This window comes from Chenopodium album, chromosome 19 (assembly GCF_948465745.1).
Source record: "Chenopodium album chromosome 19, dcCheAlbu1.1, whole genome shotgun sequence".
Lineage (NCBI taxonomy): Eukaryota > Viridiplantae > Streptophyta > Magnoliopsida > Caryophyllales > Amaranthaceae > Chenopodium > Chenopodium album.
The window spans coordinates 11,014,697-11,036,105 of NC_137852.1; the positions used below are offsets into that span (position 1 = coordinate 11,014,697).

General features: G+C 33.5%; 1 protein-coding gene across 1 annotated transcript; it reads left to right on the forward strand.

Moving 5' to 3' along the window:
- Window positions 1-1,681: 1,681 nt before the first annotated feature.
- Window positions 1,682-20,868, forward strand: LOC145595985 (L-arabinokinase-like). The gene is made up of 29 exons (XM_081652413.1): window positions 1,682-2,168; window positions 2,790-2,897; window positions 4,364-4,432; window positions 5,081-5,164; window positions 5,313-5,389; window positions 5,914-5,980; window positions 6,996-7,053; window positions 7,139-7,206; window positions 7,292-7,354; window positions 8,691-8,744; window positions 8,895-8,997; window positions 9,087-9,196; window positions 9,292-9,411; window positions 10,930-10,986; window positions 11,165-11,346; window positions 11,457-11,616; window positions 11,989-12,072; window positions 12,875-13,000; window positions 13,444-13,574; window positions 13,654-13,735; window positions 15,123-15,210; window positions 15,892-15,935; window positions 16,039-16,134; window positions 16,221-16,297; window positions 17,185-17,382; window positions 17,920-18,085; window positions 19,542-19,613; window positions 20,052-20,255; window positions 20,543-20,868. Exons 1-29 carry the CDS (start codon window positions 2,061-2,063, stop codon window positions 20,657-20,659), a joined length of 2,973 nt encoding a protein of 990 aa, XP_081508539.1. The 5' UTR covers window positions 1,682-2,060; the 3' UTR covers window positions 20,660-20,868.
- The last annotated feature ends 541 nt before the right edge of the window (window positions 20,869-21,409 follow it).

Below are 21,409 nucleotides of genomic sequence, written 5' to 3' on the forward strand. Positions count from 1 at the left end.
ATCTTCATATTCCTTAGCCATAGTAAAAATAATTTCTATCTCATGCACGAATCAGTATGACGTTGTATAATGCAGTAATAATGAAACAAATCAAAGCAATAATATTCATTTATTGAAATGAATTGGATTACCTTATTGTACAGTGTCAATCCAGAAGAAAAAAAAAATGTAAACCAATAAGTACAAATAGGTGAATGCAAGTGACGTGCTGATCATTTTCGCCTTAGAACACTACAAACTGCAAATTCATCATCGATGAATGTAAACCTGCAAGGCTGCAAATAATTATTTTTTAATATATTTTATTTATTTATTTTTTTTTTTTTTTGTTGTTATAAAGAACCCAACACATTCAAAATAAAATTCCTAAGAATTAAAAAATACAAACTACACATTAAAATATTAAGATTTTGAAGGCTTCTCGTTAAAACGTCTTTTAAATTATACGATTAGAATGTATTATGATCACCAAAATATCAATTATGGTCTTTAGTGAACAATTTGGTGTCAATTTAGGGCCTGTTCACATTTACTTAAGTTCAGTTCAGCTCCAATCAGTTCAGTTTAGCTCCTAATTTCTCTCTCTCATAAAATATTCATTTAAGTTCAGTTCAGTTCAGCTCCAATCAGTTCAGTTCAGCTCCTAATTTCTCTCTCTCATAAAATATTCATTTAAGTTCAGTTCAGTTCAGCTCCAATCAGTTCAATTCAGCTCAATTTAGTAAATGTGAACATGCCCTTAATGATAGAGGCAAGGTTTGTGTTAGTAAATATAGTACACTTCAAGTTTGTGTCACTAAATGTAATTTTGCATAAAAAAAATGTCGTACCATTAAATTAATGGGCACAATTAATTATTTATAAGTAGTATTTAGCATTTTATTATTAAAAAAAGTATTACATATAGACTTGATTGAAGCTTCTAAGGGCTTGTTCACATTTACTTAATTTCATTTCAGTTCAGCTTTAATCAGTTTAGTTTAGCTCTAATCAGTTCAGTTCAACTCCTAATTTTCCTCTCTCATAAAATATTCATTTCGGCTCAGTTCAATTCAGTTTAGTTTAGTTTAGTTCAGTTCAGCTCCAATCAATTCAGTCCAGTCCAGTTCAGCTCCAATCATTTCAGTTCAATTCAGCTTAATTCAGTAAATGTGAACATGCCCTAGAATCTGATTTTTAACGGTAGCTTTAAACTTATTGGATTTTGTTGGACCTGATTGAAACTTATTGACTTAAACAATTGTAAGATCAAGTAACATTTATAATCAACATAAAATGAAAAAGTGGACAATTGAGTAAGGAACTTGTGTATTACGTACTTTATCCACTAAGCAAGTGTACACAAAGAGAATGCAATAATTAATAAGAGTTGAAGTATGACTAATGGACTATCCTTGTCATCTATATCAAATTAAGATAGAGCATTATTGGTACATCATTAAAACTATTAATATAGATAACTAGATATACATTACTTCATATACAAATCATATCTCAGGTCACATTCATGATAATTAAAATGCAACAACATTTTTTTATTTTTTTTTTTTGGAAGAAACAAATTTTATTTTTTTATCCAACTTGTTAAGTAATCCGTTATTTACCCATATTTAAAATGACGTGTAATTGACTTATAAAAATTATTAATCCTTAATTTAAGGTTTTTCTTTGGATATACCCAAAATATTGGAGTGATAAGATAAAGTGTGAAAAAAAAAAAAAAAAAATCAGTGTTAATCTTACTTCAACTAAATTCCAAAGAATGCTTTTAAAAAAAAAAACTAAATTCCAAAGAATTCACCTATAAATTCAAGAAATCACGTGTTACCTCTTTTTACTCCAACAAATTTCGCCCAATTCTTTTTCAGAAAATGATTTTCAATTGATTTCAATTATTTATTTTAAAAATCCCTAATTTTTTTTTTATTCTGCAGATATTTGTAATTTAATCAAATTGATATTCCGATTACTTTATTGAATTCAAAATTATTTTAAATCATTTGAAAAATTTGTCGAAAATTGTGTAAAATTGAAGAATTGATTGAATACGAGAGAGAAAAATGAGGATTGAGAATGAAGGAGAAGATGTATCAGCTCCGCCAAAGCATCTTGTGTTTGCTTATTATGTTACTGGTCATGGATTTGGGCACGCCACTCGTGTTGTTGAGGTAATTTTAATTGAATCTTTCATTTTTTTTAGTTGATTTTGTGCTACATTGTTCTGGGTTTGATTTGTTTTTGTTCATTATTGATCATGATGATCATGATCATGTTGCGTACGGCCTCCTCCCGCTACGACTGCGAGGGTGTGATAGGAAAATACTCCATAGAATTTTATAAATTGGGTTATAATTGTAAAATTGAATTCGGACGTATAAAGTGGTTTGTTTTTAGTTGGGATAAAGTGATGTTTTTGATGGGATAAAGTCATGTATTGATAGGATGTATTGTATTGTATTGTAGTAAGAGTATTGTACTCTTTCGGTTTGTTAAGGGTTGCAGTTTGACTAAACACGCATGCTAAGACACGACTTTGGCCTATTTCTCTAATGATTTGTTAGTAAAAATTGTTACTTGTATATTGTACTTTCTGAATCTTTTCTTTCTTCAAGAGTATTGTACTCTTTCGGTTTGTTTGTTAAGGGCTGCAGTTTGACCAAACACGCATGCTAAGACACGACTTTGGCCTATTTCTCTAATGATCCGTTAGTAAAAATTGTTACTTGTATATTATACTTTCTGAATCTTTTCTTTCTTCAATGTTTAATACTTTTTTTTTTTATCTGCAGGTTGCTAGACATTTGATTCTTGCTGGCCATGACGTTCACCTAGTTTCGGCAGCACCTGACTTCGTTTACACTACAGAAATCCAGTCACCTCGTCTTCACATTCGTAAAGTATATATCTTACCTTGATTTTCCTTTTCTTGGTTAAAGTAGTGGTTGTATAGTTCACTAGAAATCATTTCAAGTATGTTGTGTAGGCACAAAAGTTTACAAGTTCTCAACTTGTGATAACAGTACAGTTTGTGCAACTCTTGGTTGCTTGAACTTATTCTATAACTAAAAAGTAGATTCAATTAAGATATTCAATATTTCATAGCAGGCTAGGACAATAACAAAATTGGATTGAGAGAATTGGAGGGAAGGAAGCGAAAAAGCCGGGTTGAATACCCTTTTAAAATCAACTTATTGAAGTTTTTAAATCAATTATTTTCCAAACACTAAAAATACATAATATTGTGGTCAATCCATCTAGTTCTCCTAAAAGTGTATAATCTCATCAATCACCTCTTTGCAAAACAAATTTAAAATTAACTCTGGTAATTTAACAATTACTTTAGAAGGGAGGGAGTATTGGAATTTGTATACATATTTTATGCTTGTCAAAAGGACAATTTTTTTTTATCAACTATGTTTTTCTTGGTTGTAAGCCTAAAGAAAAAAGGAAATTTGCATAAGCTAGCACATAGCATATGAAGGTAGCCATATTACTAGAGTTTAAACTTTGTTTGGATAGCAAGAAGGAAAGAAAGGAAGGGGGAGGGAAAGAGGAGCAAGGGGAAGAAGGTAAAGGAAGCGGAAAGGTGAGCTCTATTTTCCCTCCAATTCTTTCTCCAATTGGGGAGGGATTATGCTTATTAAAGAGAGGAAAGATGGATTCCTTCCTGTCCTTCCCTTTCTTTTTCCCAATCCTTTACCCAACAAGAGAAATTGTCCTCCTCTCTTTCATTTCCTTCTATCCAAATATAGTATAAGTATAGAAGTGAGTTAGGGTAGCCTTGGCATTGATATACTCCCTCTGTTCTTAAATACTCGCAATAGTTTGACTAGCATATGGCCACACTAGTCAATGCACACGTTTGACTTTTAGTACATACAATTATATATTAATAAAATTATAAATATATAATATTTGAAAATATATACCAATGCTAATTGAACAATATATTACACACTAAGGGTCGATAGCAAATGATTTTTATATATAAGTAAAAATGTAGTGAAGTTAATATATGAATTTGTATCAAAGTCAAACTGTTGCGAGTATTCAGGAACGGAGGGAGCATTATCAGGCTTGACTGAGACCAAGCTGACGCTTTTTCCTACAAGGCGTGTTCAAAGTTCTGCAGAATACAAGGAGCAGGGGAGAATGGTACATTTTTGGAGCATTCCAGAAACACCTACTCTCCTGTTTGCTTCTGGATCTAGCTTGTTTTCTACAGATAATAATATCAGTATACACTAGACAAGAGGATAATCTGTAATACTCTTAAGATATATACTTTTGTTACTTTTAGCTGTTTAACATTTACATTCTAGATTTTCGTTTTTCATTTGTAGATATCTATTTTAATTTACAGGTGCTCTTGGACTGTGGAGCTGTTCAGGCAGATGCCTTGACAGTGGATCGTCTAGCCTCTCTGGAAAAGGTAGCATGCAAACTTGTGAATTATGTGATTGCTTAGAGAACATCTGAGACTTGGCAGTAATTGTTTGACTAACAGAAAAGCAGAATAAGCTCCCAATACAATATAGTGCCAGCTAGGAAACTATATTGTGTACTCTTCAGGGGGGAGAATAATTTAGGTTTATATGGAGTTTTTTCTACTATTATGTTTCATTTGGTAGGTGGTATGGTTTTATAGCGTTAGTTATGATAAAATCTTATGTATCTTTGCAAAAAAGGCTCATGCCTATGTCTATGTTATTGCAAATCTATCCTAAGGAATCCCCCTGGCCCCAAGTGCATTTTCTTGCTCTTAATCTCCATTACCAGTCAATATCACATTTAGAGGTGTATTTGATTGACAGTTGAAATTTTTTTCGTAGTAAAAATTTGCATAGTTATGGAAAAACATCATCATGAACATTGTCGTAAGATTTTCCTTGCAGAATTACTTAAAAACTCAGTTATTACCTCCATTTTTTAATGTCTACCAATGGGCTGTTGAAGTTGAACTGTTCATAGGATATTATTGATAATTCCTTTTACTAGTGTACAAAGTATTTGATTTTTCTTTGCTGATGGACATGAACAATGTATTACTAATCATATTTCTGCTTGGTTTACTTTTTAGTATCATGAGACAGCTGTTGTTCCCCGGAATTCCATATTAAAGACTGAAGTTGAGTGGCTGAATTCAATCAAGGCAGATTTAGTGGTAAAAATACTTTGCTCCTCTTTGATCTATTGGGTCTCCTAAGACCTTTATTCCCTGCTCTCTTCTAATGGCAAAGGTTTCCCTTTGCGTAATTTTCTGTCATAATTGTAATATATAATGGCATATAACTACTTTTGTCGTGGAACAGGTTTCAGATGTTGTTCCAGTCGCATGCCGTGCTGCTGCAGATGCTGGAATTCGTTGTGTCTGTGTCACCAATTTTAGGTACAGTGATCCAGGTCCTTATAGTGCTCTACTATAATGTTGGTTGGGTTTCTTTTCGGTGTTGTTATATCATTGCTTACTTTCATGGACCTGTATCAAAATTACTTGCCACTTAATTTGTTTGAGTGAGTAAATGGATAGTGGTGCTGGGATATCTTCTAATAAGCAATTCTACTTTTTGTAGATGTCATGCTGCTCTCTTACTATGTGCTTGATTAGTGTGTGCTTTTTTATTTTTTTATTTTTATTTTTTTTATTGTATTTTTTTTATTTTATTTTTTTAATTAAGATATTGTATTCAGCATTATTTGTTTATGTGTTCAAATGCTGTAGTTGTCAGTTGCCTCATACAACTGTAAACTTCCATAGGCACGGTATTTGATGTTTTGGAGATCATTCTGCTCAGAAAGTATTTTTTTGAAGCACATAATTTGATGCCAAATTGCTGAATAATTATTTTTTTTTATCTATTTGTGTTTTTTTTTTGGCTTAAAAAGTTTTTTCTAACATATTTCTTTTTGCAGTTGGGATTTTATATATGCAGATTATGTTTTGGCTGCTGGACATCACCACCGTTCCATAGTTTGGCAGGTATATTGAAATTCTTGATTATCACCTTTTGCACAATTGCTTTTATCTTATAGCTTGGTTTAGCTCTAATAATTCTTTGCCATCATTGACATACTCTAGTGTTCCATTAATTGTTTGAGAAGACCTCCTGTTATATTTAGATGTAATTATTACTCTTTCCACGACATTTAATTTTTCTTGGAATAAAGTCTCTTCATCTAACAAAATCCATTGTGTGAACATTGTCACAAGTATAAGTAATAACACGAGATCAAAATCCAGTTGGAAAAAATAATAGATGCTCCATACACTTGTAATTTTATGGAAATGATAAGAAGACAAGGAATTATATTATTTTAATTCACATCCTATTAAACAGTTGTGTATGTGGCTATTTTACATGATCTTCTACAGTACATTATGTCCCTGTATGAAGTCTGTCAGTTGGAAGAATAGGAAATTACTTCAACCCCTTTGCGATTATTCTACATTTATTCTTCATTCTTAAAACCAAACTTGATTAGATAAGTTCCTATGTGATAAAATTAATGCCAAAATGATGCTTGTGCTCTGTGTTCTCTATGATTTGTTGCTTGAGTTGAAGCTGAGGCCTAGGTTATGATATTGAAATATGGCTGAGTAGTACATGCTTACATCTCATCACCTTATTGTTATAACACATGGAGAATCTATTGGCTATGTTTGGTATACAGCTTTAAATGTTTATAAATCAGCTGAAAAGTTCTTAGAATCTAGTTAGCTTGTCATATTTTTTTTATATCGAATGAAACCCTGACTGGCAAAAGGTAGAATGGCTCCCTAGGGAAGCTGGAGACATGTGCTTCTTGTTGGTCACTGTAACCCAGGTCCTCTTACGCATTTATTCTGTTGCCTGGATTCGCCTTGCATGTAGGCATGCTTTTTAAAATGAAGCATTTCAACCCTATACTTTGTATCGTTATTATCTTGATGAATTTTGCTAATAGCCTGGCTTTCTCACTGAGTCGGCCTAACTAAAGATCCTAAAATCATGCAGATCGCAGAGGACTATTCTCATTCAGAGTTCCTGATTCGGCTTCCAGGATATTGTCCAAGTATATCACAACTCATGTACAACCTTATATGATTCAAATTGTTCTCTTAAATATTGAAATGGTGACATTATTTCTGTTTTGGCAGTGCCTGCTTTTCGTGATGTTATCGATGTACCTCTGGTTGTTAGGAGGTTACACAGATCTCGCAAGGAGGTCTGTTTGTGATCCTTACCATCATAGCTCTCTAATTTCAAATGCTATTTACTTGTATTAATGCAGCTGCATTATCTTTTTGTAGGTGAGAAAAGAGCTTGGAATTGAGGATAATATGAAGTTGCTGATCCTAAATTTTGGTGGGCAGGTGAGTTAGAAAATTAGTTAGGCTCATGTGACTTTTATGGTTTTGCTAAGTTTGAGGCAGTCTACCTTTTTTGCTGTTATGTGGATAGTGGGTCAATTAGTTGCAAGAGAACGATGCAATCTTTATGGCAACTGATTGTAGTTTTTTAACTTTTTGTTTTTGAGATGTTTCCATGCTCACGGTGGTTTCCTGTCTTGTTAGTCTTTGATGTACACAAGGTCAAAGCTGTGCAGTTCAATCCTCTTTTTAGGGCTCTGTGTCTTGTTCAAAATAAAACATAGATATCTTATCTTAAAAAGTATCCTCCTGACAACCACTTTGTCTGACCTTCTTGGCTAAAGCTGTTCAGAAAACACACTAAAACTTCTGCTGCCCACATGTTTATATGATTGTAAGATTTACATAGTTTTGGGTGCGAATGCCCTTATGGAGCTTTCTTTTGTAAGACATTCTAGTCTGACAAGTCACCTTTTTGGAGTACATTTTTACTGCATTTGTCTAATTCTTCTCAACTAAGTGACTGGTTGGAGTTTGCCTATAAGATAAAATGATTTACATAGGTTAGGGGTGAAAAGGGCCTTCACGAGTTTGATTTTGCAAGGTATAATTGAAACACAGAGTCATCTATAGACATTCTTCCTTTTATTTTCTTAATTCTATTTCATCTAATTTTAGTCTAATGTGATAATAATTTAATCTTCCAAATTTTTAAAGTACCTCTATGTTCTGTTTATGTGAATAGAAGAGTAATTTGACTTTCTGTTCTCTGCTAGATTTATCCATACATATATTTTTTAGTAGTAGCTTCTGATTGACTTAATCTTGTGGAATATGTTTAAATGGGTCAAAAAAGACAGCTAATATACTTCCTTTGTTCGCTTTTAGTTGCAGCATTGGACATGTCATGCTCTCCAACACATATCTTATACCATTAATATCTGTTTATTTATATTGTAGTAAAAGTTATCAAAAGCTAATGTTTTGAAACAATATTTCAAGACGAATTTATTAAGATCTCACATGACTATATCACAAGAGATGGTCAAAGGAATGTGTGTGAAATGTGATTAGTGAAAAAATTGCAATTAAAAGAGAACAGAGAGTATATTTTACGAAAGAAAAGATTGCTATCTTATTGTATATTTCAGATAAGATTATTTTGGAAAGGATTCTTGTGGCATAAATTCTTTTCTTGCTTCATCTTTAGTGTATACTAAACTGTCACTGTTATATATACCTCTTCAGTTTTTTTATTTAAGTATTATATTTATGAATTTATTTTGCGCCATTACCTTTATCATTGTCATTTATAATTGCAATTATTTGCTTATGGCAGCCATCAGGCTTGAAACTGACGGAAGATCATTTACCTCCTGGATGGAAATGCTTGGTATAAAATATGTTATGTTACATTTTTCTTTCTCAATCTAAACTGATTTTTTTTTGGAACTTCTTTAGTTATTTGTTTTGATCTTTATCTTTCTGTCACTATTTTATCTGTTTACCTACTGTATCAATGTCATTTGTACTCCCACTATAGGTCTGTGGAGCTTCTGATAAGGATGAACTTCCAGCAGGCTTCATAAAGCTAGCAAGAGATGCATACACACCTGATTTAATAGCAGCTTCTGATTGCATGCTTGGTGGGCACAAAATTTGATAGCATAGAAAAACCTCTACTTCGTATTTTATTTTGGAATTCAAGAATAATTTTCATCCTTTCGTATTTCAGGAAAAATTGGATATGGGACAGCAAGTGAAGCCTTGGCATACAAATTACCCTTTGTCTTTGTACGCAGAGATTATTTTAACGAGGAACCCTTCTTGAGACATCTGTTAGAGGTGCTTGTTTTTATAAGTCCTACTCATTCTTAGGGTACAGTCCCTATCAATTATTCTCCACTACAGTTTTATATTGTAGCAATTGTGGGATACAGTTTTATCAATGTGGAGTTGAGATGATACGGAGAGATTTACTGACTGGACACTGGAAGCCCTACATTGATCGTGCTATGAGCTTGAAGCCATGTTATGCTGGTGGTGTAAATGGTGGAGAGGTATAACCATAATCATTATATATTTTTTTCGTTTGCGTGCGTGCTTGTGTGTATGCAGTGGTTGTGAATGATTTAGGATTAATAAGTTGGTGGGGACACAGCTAATTGTCGATTCAATAGTCACATTTTATCTTTTTTATTAGGGTTTTTTTTTTTTTTTTTAATTTTATTTTTTTATTTTAAATTAAAATATTGGGGAATGTGCCACCTTAGACCCTTACTAGATCCGCCTGTGGTTGTAAAACCTTTGTGATCTACATATCTGTTGATTCCTAATTTGAGGTATTAAAGTCTATTAGTGAAAGAAAACTGGGCTATACGGGCCTTCAATATAACAAGCCATGGGAATAACAGCCTATGGATAGCTAACTATACTACAAGAAGCATGCAGGCTCTATACTTATCTCATTGCCTGTTCTATTGACTAAATAAGCACCTAATCTTGTTGAATATGGGAAATCCATTATATTTAAACCTTGGTGCCAGAACTTATTTCATTGCTAACACCTCCTCTGTAGCGGACTAATTGGAATTTTACCAAACAGAACATGGGGAAGCTCCTAACACATGCGAGAAAAAATTATTAGAATAGAGAATACAATTCATCTGCATAGGGCAAGGATTTAAGAAAATCAGTGTGGAAAATTGAAGAGTTTTTTCTACTAAACTTTACATTTTATTTTGATCGTTAATAGTGAAACTTTCATTGATGAAAACCCACCAACATCTACCATGGTTATCATAACACTGAATTCTTCTTCCAATCTAATAATGAGAGCACTCCTGCAAAGCCTCCTTAGCCTCATCATAACCAAGAATCAACCTTAAAAACCTGCTTTGCTGGTTTGTTGCATCCTTATGAAAAATCTTCCTGCCTTGCTTTGTTTATATATATTTCTAACCTTATGAATTCATTTAGTCAATATTGATGTAGCTCCTTGAAAGCAATTTCATAACTATCTGCACGGTACTACTGACATTTTGGAACAGGTATTACCAAGGAAATTCAAGTACTCCCTCTGTCTTGGATTTAGTTGCACTGCTTTTCTTGTAAAGTCTTCCTACATTACTTGCAATACTTGTATAATTCGAAAGGATCCACTTTTATTATTTCTCTCACTGACTTTGGGACAAATTTACTAACTACTTTTGAAAGAATCTTAAAACTCTTTCGCATTCCTCAAAAAGCAATGGCCCACGTCATACTAATTATATACCAACTAACTCACTATAAAATAAGAAGCCAATTGTTCTGCATAAAATCTTCTGCTGGTCCAACTAAATCTGCACAGAGGGAGTATCTGTATTGGTCATCCCGTCATCCATTTTTATTTTAAGTGCCAATTCTCAAGGTTTACTTATTAAATGGAAAATTTACTGAAGAATGTTGATAGGAAACTGTTTTATGTTAGTAATAACGGGTCCTTTATTTTTGATGATCTTAATTACAGATACTTGTATCTTTTGTGTCTCTATGAAATTGATTTAAGGCATGACATCACAACTACTGGATTGCAGGTAGCTGCTCGCATTTTGCAAGATGCTGCTGTTGGAAAATACTATGTCTCAGATAAAGTGAGTGGAAGTACCTTGAAGCCACTAAATTGTGTGACTCTATCACCAGACAATACTCACTAAGGTGGCAGGGTCTACAATAGGCTTGCTCTGCTCTCCAATTGCTAATCAGCTTTCCAGAAAATTTTATGTCATCTACTTTTATTCTGATATTTGTATCACTTTTGGGTGCATATAGCTTAGTGGTGCTAGAAGATTACGCGATGCAATTGTTCTTGGTTACCAGCTTCAAAGAATGCCAGGTAGAGATCCTGATCTCTGTGTTCCTGAATGGTATGCCAATGCTCAAAATGAAATGGGTCGTCGTTCTGGCTCTCCAAAGCTTGGTGCTGATGGAGCATTGGAGGATTCTGATAGCTTGTGAGCTTCTACTATCTTTTAATTTGTTTTTTTTATTTACGACTGCATGTTTATTATAGTGACTTCATCGAAGTGTTACACTTATGTTTTTCTGTGTTTTGGTTTTTTAGATACACAGAAAGCTTTGAAATTCTTCACGGTGATCTTCGTGATCTTCATGATACAAAGAGTTTCTTGAATAGTTTAGCAGATCTTGCTAAAGATTTTGAGAAGGATGTGAAACATCATGCCCGGGAGTACAAAGCTGCAACAGCATTCTTTAATTGGGAGGTTGGTTTCTTTTGGCTTAAGAGCCTTTTCTGCAATGATATTTTTGCATTTCTTAGTTATGGAATGCCAAGTATTTTTATGCAAATCCTAATTGTTTTTGGGCATGAATAGGATCTAATAACTGTACTCATTTTGAATGCAAACTATTGATTCTCATTCTAGTATGCAAATTAAACAATCATTTGCCCTACTCAAGCTTTAGTATTGCCGTGCTCTAGGCAATTTACAATTATTTAAGATTTTGCTATTTGGTAAATAAGCGGAATTTTTGAATTTGCTTTATAGATAACTGTTGATATAAGTTTTTCCTCCTTTATTTAAGAAAAGTTCACAGTTTTTTATTTTATTGAAATTTGTTTGTCTGGCTTACAGGAAGAAATATTTGTGGCTAGAGCACCTGGAAGGCTGGACGTAATGGGAGGTGTTGCTGACTATTCAGGAAGCCTTGTTTTACAGGTGATTCATTTCTGTCTTTGATAGCAGTTGCTATCTTATTGTAAGTTTAGACAATGTGTTTTGAAATCTGTCATTTATTCTTTTTAGCTTTTGATTAGCACCAGGATGCCAAATTCTCTTCCCATTTGATCTATCTGTTTGAACATCTATCCTTTTAATATGCCACGAAAAGGATTCTTTATGTTTTTGTATATTTTACATTTAACTAATTACCAAAGATCTACTCACTTTGATCCAACCAGCTCATTAAGCTACTTTAACAATTCCTGTAAGTCAAAAATCCAGTTAGAAAAAATTTAGGTAAAATGTCTCTCATAGCGTACCATCACCTATATTATTTTATTCGTATTATTTTGAGATAGTAAGTGTTGCATCGATATTGCAGAATGTTTTTTTTTTTTTTTTTTTTTTGCCCTACGCAATTGGGGGAAAAAAACCTTTGATACTAAACACATGGTGACATGGAGCACTCAATCCTCTGTGTGCATCTGAAAACAAATGTGGGATTTTGGAAGAGATCCTGAATCTGAGAAATATTAGGATCTTTTGTGATTGGGTGTTTACTAATGGAGTTATTATGTACAGAATAATTAATTATGTATTTACTACTAAAGTTCTCTATGTTAAAAATGTTATTGTTCTCTTCTTAGTATTTTGGATATGGTTGTGGAATCATTTTCTTGGAAGTACGCTGGATTTGTTTTTGGAATTAGACGCTGGCAGATGGTGTATTATCTTATGAAACTTGATTGATGCTTTAGCTGATTTTTTGTCACTTTTTTTTTTCTATATTTACTTGCAGATGCCTATAAAGGAAGCATGCCATGTTGCATTGCAAAAAAACCACCCTAATAAACACAAGCTATGGAAGCATGCACAGGCTCGGCAGCAAGATAAAGGACAGGGACCAACACCTGTCCTTCAAATTGTAAGTAGCAAACATCTTTCTTTGATGTAACTATGTAAGTTTGGTTTCCTAGATAGTCATGTACTCATGTGGCATGGTTTTAAATCTCGGATGTGGTCGCAAATGGTTGCAACTTTTGCGGGCAATATGGATGATTTTGACTGTTATCTCAGTCATGGTAAGCTCAAAATATTTTTTCATGCGGCCGTGATGCTGTGTTGCAGCTGAGATTTTATACCATGTCACACGGTAAAGTTTTACAAAGTAAATGCTAATAAGCTCTGTAGCTCTTGATTGGTAACTTGATTAGTTGATTTCATTAATCCTGGTTCTATAGCTCTTGATTGGTTATTTGATTTCATTAATTCTGGTGGTATATTAAAATTATTCAGTAGGCTGGATTTTTACAGTTATCCTAAAGATAGACGACATTCTAAATGCCCTCTATTTTTTTTTCACCACAGGTATCTTTTGGAGCAGAGCTGAGCAATCGTGGTCCAACTTTTGACATGGATTTGTCTGACTTTATGGAAGGAGACAAGCCAATCTCATATGAGAAGGCACAGCAGTACTTCTCCCGAGACCCTTCACAGAAGTCAGTTAAAATTGTCCACTTGCCAAATTTATGTCCCCCCTCATTAAATACAATAGCTAAAATTTAAGATTTAATGTAGGTGGGCAGCTTATGTGGCAGGAACAATTCTGGTTTTGATGACTGAGTTGGGCGTACGATTTGAGAATAGTATCAGTATGCTGGTATAGCTTTCTTCTTTTAATGATCATATTGAACTTTGTTGCTGTATACTTGATTGCTGGAAGTGGCTGTGTGTATCATGTGAAATTATGATCATAAATAGTTGAGAATACTGTTTAGACTTTGGAGGATATACAATATAAAAAGTCCACCATGAGTATGTAAGTTATGAGCTGAAATACCAGTTCACCATCACATAGAAAGTGAAAATTATTTGCATTTTCATTGAGAGCAGATTGGGAAAGTTAGAAATGCCTATACTGACTGTGTAGCTCACTTTCTAAATGGTAACAAGAAATTGGTTGCTTGATGGCCACTGGTCCTGAGATTTCTTTTCAAGTGGGGCTTGTTTTGACCAATATACTAATAGCTTCAGTGTACCATTCCCTATAATCTTATATATATATTATAATTGATAATAAACGTTGCATCGATATTGTAGAATGATATTCTTTTGACCAAAATCAATTGGGTACTTCATATTGCTTTGGTCGTAGAGAATTTTTTTTTTTTTTTTTTTTTTTTTTTTTTTTTTTTTTTTTTTATTTCGACTAGGGCTTTTTTTGACCATGAACAATCACACTGTCTCTTTTCCGAATTCATTACAATTTACAAATTGACATAGGCCAACAAATGCGTGTTGAGACCATTAGAAGTTAAATTCATGAAGATAGGGATGCAGAATCTTCAAGCCCACAAGCATGAAGCTTTCAATAGTCACAGATCAGTGAATAAAAATTGTGTCTTATAATTAAGATCCTAATTGGTGTACAAAATCTTCTATAAATTACTTTAACAACTTTCTGAGTTCTATAATTTATAAATTTGAACAAATGAGTATTTTTTTTTACCTTTTCCTCCTTTTTATTTATGAATGACCGAGTATAGGACTTGAGTCCTTCTGACCCTAGGAGACCTTGCTTAGGGAGGAGTTACATGAATTACTATGATTTATAACAGGGAATTGTACTTGAGCTTCACATTGTTTATGGGGGGATAATGTAGGGCTTTTATTGGTTTATGGGCTCTCCTTCCCCTTAAAATTAGCTTTAGGTTGTGTAATCACATAAATCCGGACCAATGGTATTTAGTCATCCATCATCCCCCACATTGTCATGGGAACATGGGCTAGGAAAATCCCAACACAAAGCCTGTCATATTATTGTGTTAGCAATCCATATTAAGCTGTCATATGTGGGGATTTGTGTGGAGCCTATATAGGATTATGAACTCTCCTTTCCTTATATTTGAGCTAGCTTTTGGGATGGGCTCTCCCATATATTTGTATCATGAGTTTAGGGCGTCGTTGCTTTTATTACTCTTGCTTGGTTTGAATTTTTTTCATGTGCGAAAAATCTAATTGGAATTATATTTGGAGTGAACTTACAGGTTTCTTCTGCTGTTCCCGAAGGTAAAGGTGTTTCATCATCTGCCTCTGTGGAGGTTGCTAGCATGTCAGCTGTTGCAGCTGCTCATGGTAATGAATTACTTGCTTACAAGTATTTGTACTTTTACTTAAACATAGGTATTTAAAGTAGATTCCAATTTACGCTGAACTCATGTTGGTTTGAATTGTTCTTGGCATATGGAACTATGTGACGCTTTTGTGGCATGTTTGTGTTTTCCATATTACCCCTCGGTGCTTGAAAAAAATTCCTTCTTGGGTTTCCCAATATGTTTGCTTTGTTTCATTTGCAAGTCTGTAACTTTTTAGCTTTCCACAAGCTTCAGCTGTAAACTAGTATTTAAAAGTACGTTTTATGCTGATATTACCATTTCTTATACTTGATGAAATTCTTAACATTGCTATGGGATAGACAAAGCACTTATCAACGTGTTTGAGCTCCACTGATGCTCTCTCAATCTGTATTAGGATTAAAATCTGTATATGGATTTGGTAGGTTTCACCATTTCACCTTTCTTAGCTTTATAATATATATAACTGTCAATATTTCTTGCTCATTATTACAAATAATCCTTATCATACATGGCTGAACTCAGCTGAACTCCAAATGTCAACCATCCTTTTGGGATCAAGGCTTTGGTTTTGTTGTATTTGTGTAATATTGCCAAATACAGAGTATCTGTTATTATCTGTTTTCTTTGGTTTTTGTGTTTAGAAATGCTGATTAATTCTGTTCACTTGTGAAAATTGCAGGGTTAGATATATCTCCAAGAGACCTTGCATTGCTCTGCCAAAAGGTTCTGCTACATTTAAGCTTTGAATGCCTTGAGATCCTGTAGTAAATATATCTTGGATTCCTAATGCCACCTTATTCTGATAGCCGCTTCTGATCTATTTTAGGTAGAGAATCGTGTTGTTGGAGCCCCATGTGGTGTGATGGATCAGATGGCTTCGGCATGTGGTGAAGCAAATAAACTTCTAGCAATGGTTTGCCAGGTAACTTATGTTCAAGTTACGGCTTAAATAGTTCATTTACATTCTTCTGACATGTTGGTATGACTCTGCTACTTTCAACTGTGCAGCCTGCTGAGGTCTTAGGATTGGTGGAAATCCCAAACCATATACGTTTCTGGGGTATTGATTCAGGAATACGACACAGGTAAGGACTCCTTATAAGCCTTGGATACACGCTTGTGCTTTTTAAGTTGAATTGGCATACTAGAGCTAAACAAAGATGCCACTTTGAATGGTTATGAGATGGTGAAGCTAACCTTGAAAGAGGAATGAAATGGATACAACTGACTAAATTTTAAAAAGGATGTCCTGATTCCTAGCTAAATTAAATACATACTGTTCGGGTTCATTTTGTTTCTTTTGGTCCTTGATATCTTAATTTTTTTGCTTTTGATTTATGAACTAATTGAGATTCAGATATAGGAAGGTGTAAAGTATACTTTTCTGAGTGATAAAATTTTGGATATTCTTAATATTTGGCAAGCACTGTAAAGGTCAATTTTACATTGGAATGTACATGCTGTTTTTCTTGTGTTTGGGCAATGGGTCCTTCAAATCTCAAGTATCACATGAACATCTCTATCCCATGTCTTACCTTATCAAATGAAAAGTAATTAGGAAACATGTTTTGTATTGCATTGTTATGATTGTGTGATGCATGTGCAGAAGTGCATTCAGGTTGATGGATGACCCTTTCCTCTTATCATAACACCATATCTGTTGATGAAGCTTGAGAAAAGTTGGCGACTAATTATCTTTTCACATTCTTTTGTTTTTCTCTCTATAATGAAAGATCTACTACCTATATCTTTTTTTTTTGGTATCAAGAATAATTGAAATTTGTAAATCTTTTATTTTAGAACTACAATTGGAAGAATCTTTAAGGCTGACAGTTTGTGTGAAAGGCCTTAACACCTTGCGAAAAATACTATTTGTACCTTCTTAAAATGAACACTCCAGTATATGATTTGTATTCCATATTACTCTGAAGCATAATAAAGATCATTATTTAAACACCTATCTGCCTTACAGTGTTGGAGGTGCGGACTATGGATCAGTGAGAGTAGGTGCGTTCATGGGGCGGGAGATGATAAAGTCTTCAGCATCTGATACATTATCTCATTCACAATCAATAAATGATGTGGCAAACTCAAGTGATGATGTCAATGGCTCTGAATTAATTGGAACTGAAGCTAACTTGGAGTATCTATGCAATCTAACGCCTCATAGGTAGGTCTTCTTGTGTTCCTGCCACATGATTGTTAGAAATGGAATATAGTATGGCAGTTGTAGGTTCTTTGATATGCACCAACATTTTCTTTATATGCATGCTTGCATTCACTTGACCTACAAATTTCAAAATATGCACATACCGCATGTGTATGCATTCATTTATGCGCCTCCCTCAGCTCTTGGAACATCTTAGGTGATATATGCTTTTGTAGTGCTACAATTTCTCGACTTATTAAAGGAAGCTATTAAGAGTAGGATTAAACAATCAAGTCATAAACACTAGCATTAGCTTCTTTTTATCATATATTATATATGTTCACTCATTCTACCTCTAGTTGCCAATTCTAGTGTGTTCTATGCTCAGAGTCATTTGATGTCTTTTCAAATTACGATATGCATGAGTTGGAGAGCTTTATTGTATTATTTCTGTACTGGTCACGTCTAGCATGTCTTTTATTGCTTCCCATAAGACCAAAAATATACCACTGTGTTGATTGAAAATCCAGCTTAATTGATCATCTTTATTTCTAACAGATATGAAGCTGCTTATGCTAATGTCCTCCCTGAGAGTATAGATGGGGAAACCTTTCTTGAAAGATATAGAAACCACAATGATCCTGTTACTGTTATTGATTCAAAGAGCTCTTACGCTGTCAGAGCAGCTGCAAGGCACCCTATATATGAAAATTTCCGAGTGAAGGTTTGTATTTAACATTGATATTGCCTTTTCTCTTTGCTCGGTGAGGCATTTTCTTTCCTTTGAACAGTCCTTGGATGAAGTGATCAATGATTTTACTCCTTATGTTTGTTCTTTACAACTGCAAATAATTGCCCATAGGCTATGTTCTCTTCGCCTAAATTAAGGTGTTTTTGTATGAGTTTTTTTAGAGGCTAGTGTGGTCTAGTTTGATCCGTTCTCCTGGTTTGACTGAATTTTTACTTTATTTGTACACTAATGTATATTTATCAAGTGAATTCTTGTTACATTCGCCTTAATGTGTATTATTCAAGAGTCTAATTTTCATAGTTTTTATCAATACAAAATTTAAAATGTTTGGCAATATTCAAACAAAATAAGATCTGTCTTGTTTTGTCTAATCTGGTTTGATTTATATAGGAATAAAGTAATAATTTTATGTAATAAGGATAATTGAATATAGCCCTAGCTAAAAAGCCTTGATGTGTAGGTGGATTAATTGAGTAAGATATTACTGCTATGTATTCTTAAGATTTAATTAGAAAGTACATCGTAGTTCATAAGATTAAAGATGTTAGCAGTTTTGTGGAAAAAATATGCTTTTATTATATTTCCAAAAAAAATTTATGTGTGTCACAGTTAAGTTTGTACATAGCTCTTGAATTGTTGTCAAGATCTTGATTTATTCAGCTCCAATCTAGTGTTACACCTGGGATTTTATGCTTATGGGTTCAGAGTTTTTGAACATATAAGATAATGTTATTAATTGATATCAAATACATTTGTCTTAATTCCCAATACTTTTGTCTTAATTCCATTTACAACCATAATTTGTTGGTGTCATTCATGCAAATTTGAATCTACAATATTTGATTAAATGCAATTGCTTCACCAAAAAAATAGATGTAAATACAATTGTTAAGTAAAAGATTACAATGAATAGGTTCATTTGACCAAAAAAAAAAAGAAAAAAAAAAAGAGGAAGCTATGAATGGAATTAGGTAGGGACCAATTCAGGAATTTAAAAAATGAGGTACAAAACATCTAAATAAATTGGTTTTTCTCTGGAAAATTAATTTAATAAGTTTGTCAAAAATAGTCAATCAAGTTAAAATAAAAAATTAGCGGAGGTAGTAGAATTTTTATACTATGGTTTAATATATAATTAAACGGAGCTAAAAAGTTCTGGCGAGGGTTTGATCCCGCGCCCAAATGTAATGTGTAAGTCTTGCACGTGAGACTCAAACCACTGAACCATTGCCACTATTAAGCATAAACTATCTAAGCAATTTGTTGTTATTTGTGTTTTTTAAGACTACAGATTTTTCTAACCCATATTTAATTTTTTGTTGGATTGCTTAAATAAGCTGTATAATGTATATCATATTTGCCTTGTACTGTTTTGTCATCTTCTTGTTTCATGCTGACGCTAAACTCTTCTCTCACTTATTGACATTAGGCCTTCAAGGCACTCCTGACATCTGCGCCCTCTGACGACCAGTTGACTGCTTTGGGGGAGCTGATTTATCAGGTATTAATCACTACGGAGTAGTAGTTATTATAACCTTTTTTTTGTAGCAACTAATTGTTAGAAAGTTGGGGAAACACAAGTGTGGCAACGTAAAAATGCATACTTGGAGTAATATTCCGACTTATACTATCATCATAAGCAACAAATAGTACAAATAGCACTTGTTCAGAATTCTCAAAGTTGCCCTGACAATTACGAGTACCCTCACTAATTTACGAGGCTCTCTCATATTGGGTATACTATCCGCTTTCATAATGATTGACATCCAGATTAATTCTAGTTTTCTACTAGAGTTGGGAAACAAATTTGTTAGAAATCTTTAAAAAACACACAAGTATAAGAATGTGAAAAACAAATCTTTACTCCCTCGAAAAAAAACAAATCTTTACTTGATTACACATGAGTTCTGCCTATATCTGACCACAAACTCATTTGCAGTGTCACTACAGCTACAATGCCTGTGGTTTGGGCTCGGATGGTACAGATAGGATTGTAGAATTGGTGCAGCAAATGCAGCATAGCAGATCATCTGGATCAGAGGATCCAGCACTCTATGGGGCAAAAATAACCGGTGGTGGCTCTGGAGGAACCGTATGTGTGATTGGAAGGAACTCCATGAGGAGTAGCCAAGAAATACTCGAGGTAACTGAAAAATTAACTAGGATGTAATCGATCCATCATCCCGCTCCCAAGCCATATCCCATACCTCTTTTTTGTTGTCTATTTTTTATGTACTCCATTTTATTGCTTTGAACTTAAATTTCTTCGTCCTACACCATATAGTAAGAATTAGCTTGTGACAGATTCAGAGTAGGGATAAGCCTTATAAACCCTGTACAAACCAGGCACCTTAGAAATAACTAATAAGTTCTCTGTATTTCGACTTTCTGTAGCTGTTCTAATTGAACATTAACTCGTTTCTGTTGCAGATTCAGCAGAGATACAAAAAAGCAACTGGATATATGCCATTTTTATTTGAAGGTTCATCACCAGGTGCAGGGATGTTTGGCTATTTAAAAGTCCGCCGTCGTCGATCTCTGAAATAATATTAGCAACTACTTCTTACGTAGTATTTCCTTTCTTGATTATTTGGTTGTTATCTCTCATGTGTGGAATTGCATAAAAGGGATACTTAATAAGTTGTAGGATTCTAAATTTAGATCCATTGTTCTTCGATTAGAAAACATTGTCTGATTAAACATTATTTGCACATTGCACCACTTCATTGGAACCTATATATGTTACTTCTTCAACACTTCATTTGTTTCATTTACCTATTTTAGGCACCAGAGTACGAGACAATGAGATGAGGCATCATGAATGTTATGTAGGTAACATTTACTATTTGCATAAGTGCAAGGGTAAGGGGTAGGCCAAATGACAGACGATCTAAAAAATATCATTTGGCAAAAAGTAGAATAAAGTGAACAATTTTATGAAATAGAAAGTGTTAACATTATTATGAATTGCAAAGTGTTAATATCTTTGTGAAACCTAAAGAAACAAATTTTTGGTTGTGAGTGTTTATTTCAAGTCCAATACAAATTTTAGGTAAAAAGGTTTTTTTTTTTAGCTTGCAATGAGGAAATTAGAATATGTAGACCTAATATTCATTAACATATTACATATTACCAGACCACCCTCAACCAACTTATTTTCTTTAAAATACAAGCTTAAAGTCCTAATAACAACTGAAATTTAACAATTAGGAATTGTCAATAGAATTGAGAGGTTTAAGACCTCTTAACTTCTTCCTTTAATCTAAAGTAAACAAAACTCTATTCAGTACTTCGTAT

Bases quoted from the DNA above. Each gene is read 5' to 3' on its own strand.
- LOC145595985 (XM_081652413.1), top strand. From the start codon at position 2,061: ATGAGGATTGAGAATGAAGGAGAAGATGTATCAGCTCCGCCAAAGCAT. The intron at 7,207-7,291 runs GTCTGTTTGTGA...ATCTTTTTGTAG, and splicing joins TACACAGATCTCGCAAGGAG to GTGAGAAAAGAGCTTGGAAT. The intron at 13,736-15,122 runs GTATAGCTTTCT...GTGAACTTACAG, and splicing joins AGAATAGTATCAGTATGCTG to GTTTCTTCTGCTGTTCCCGA.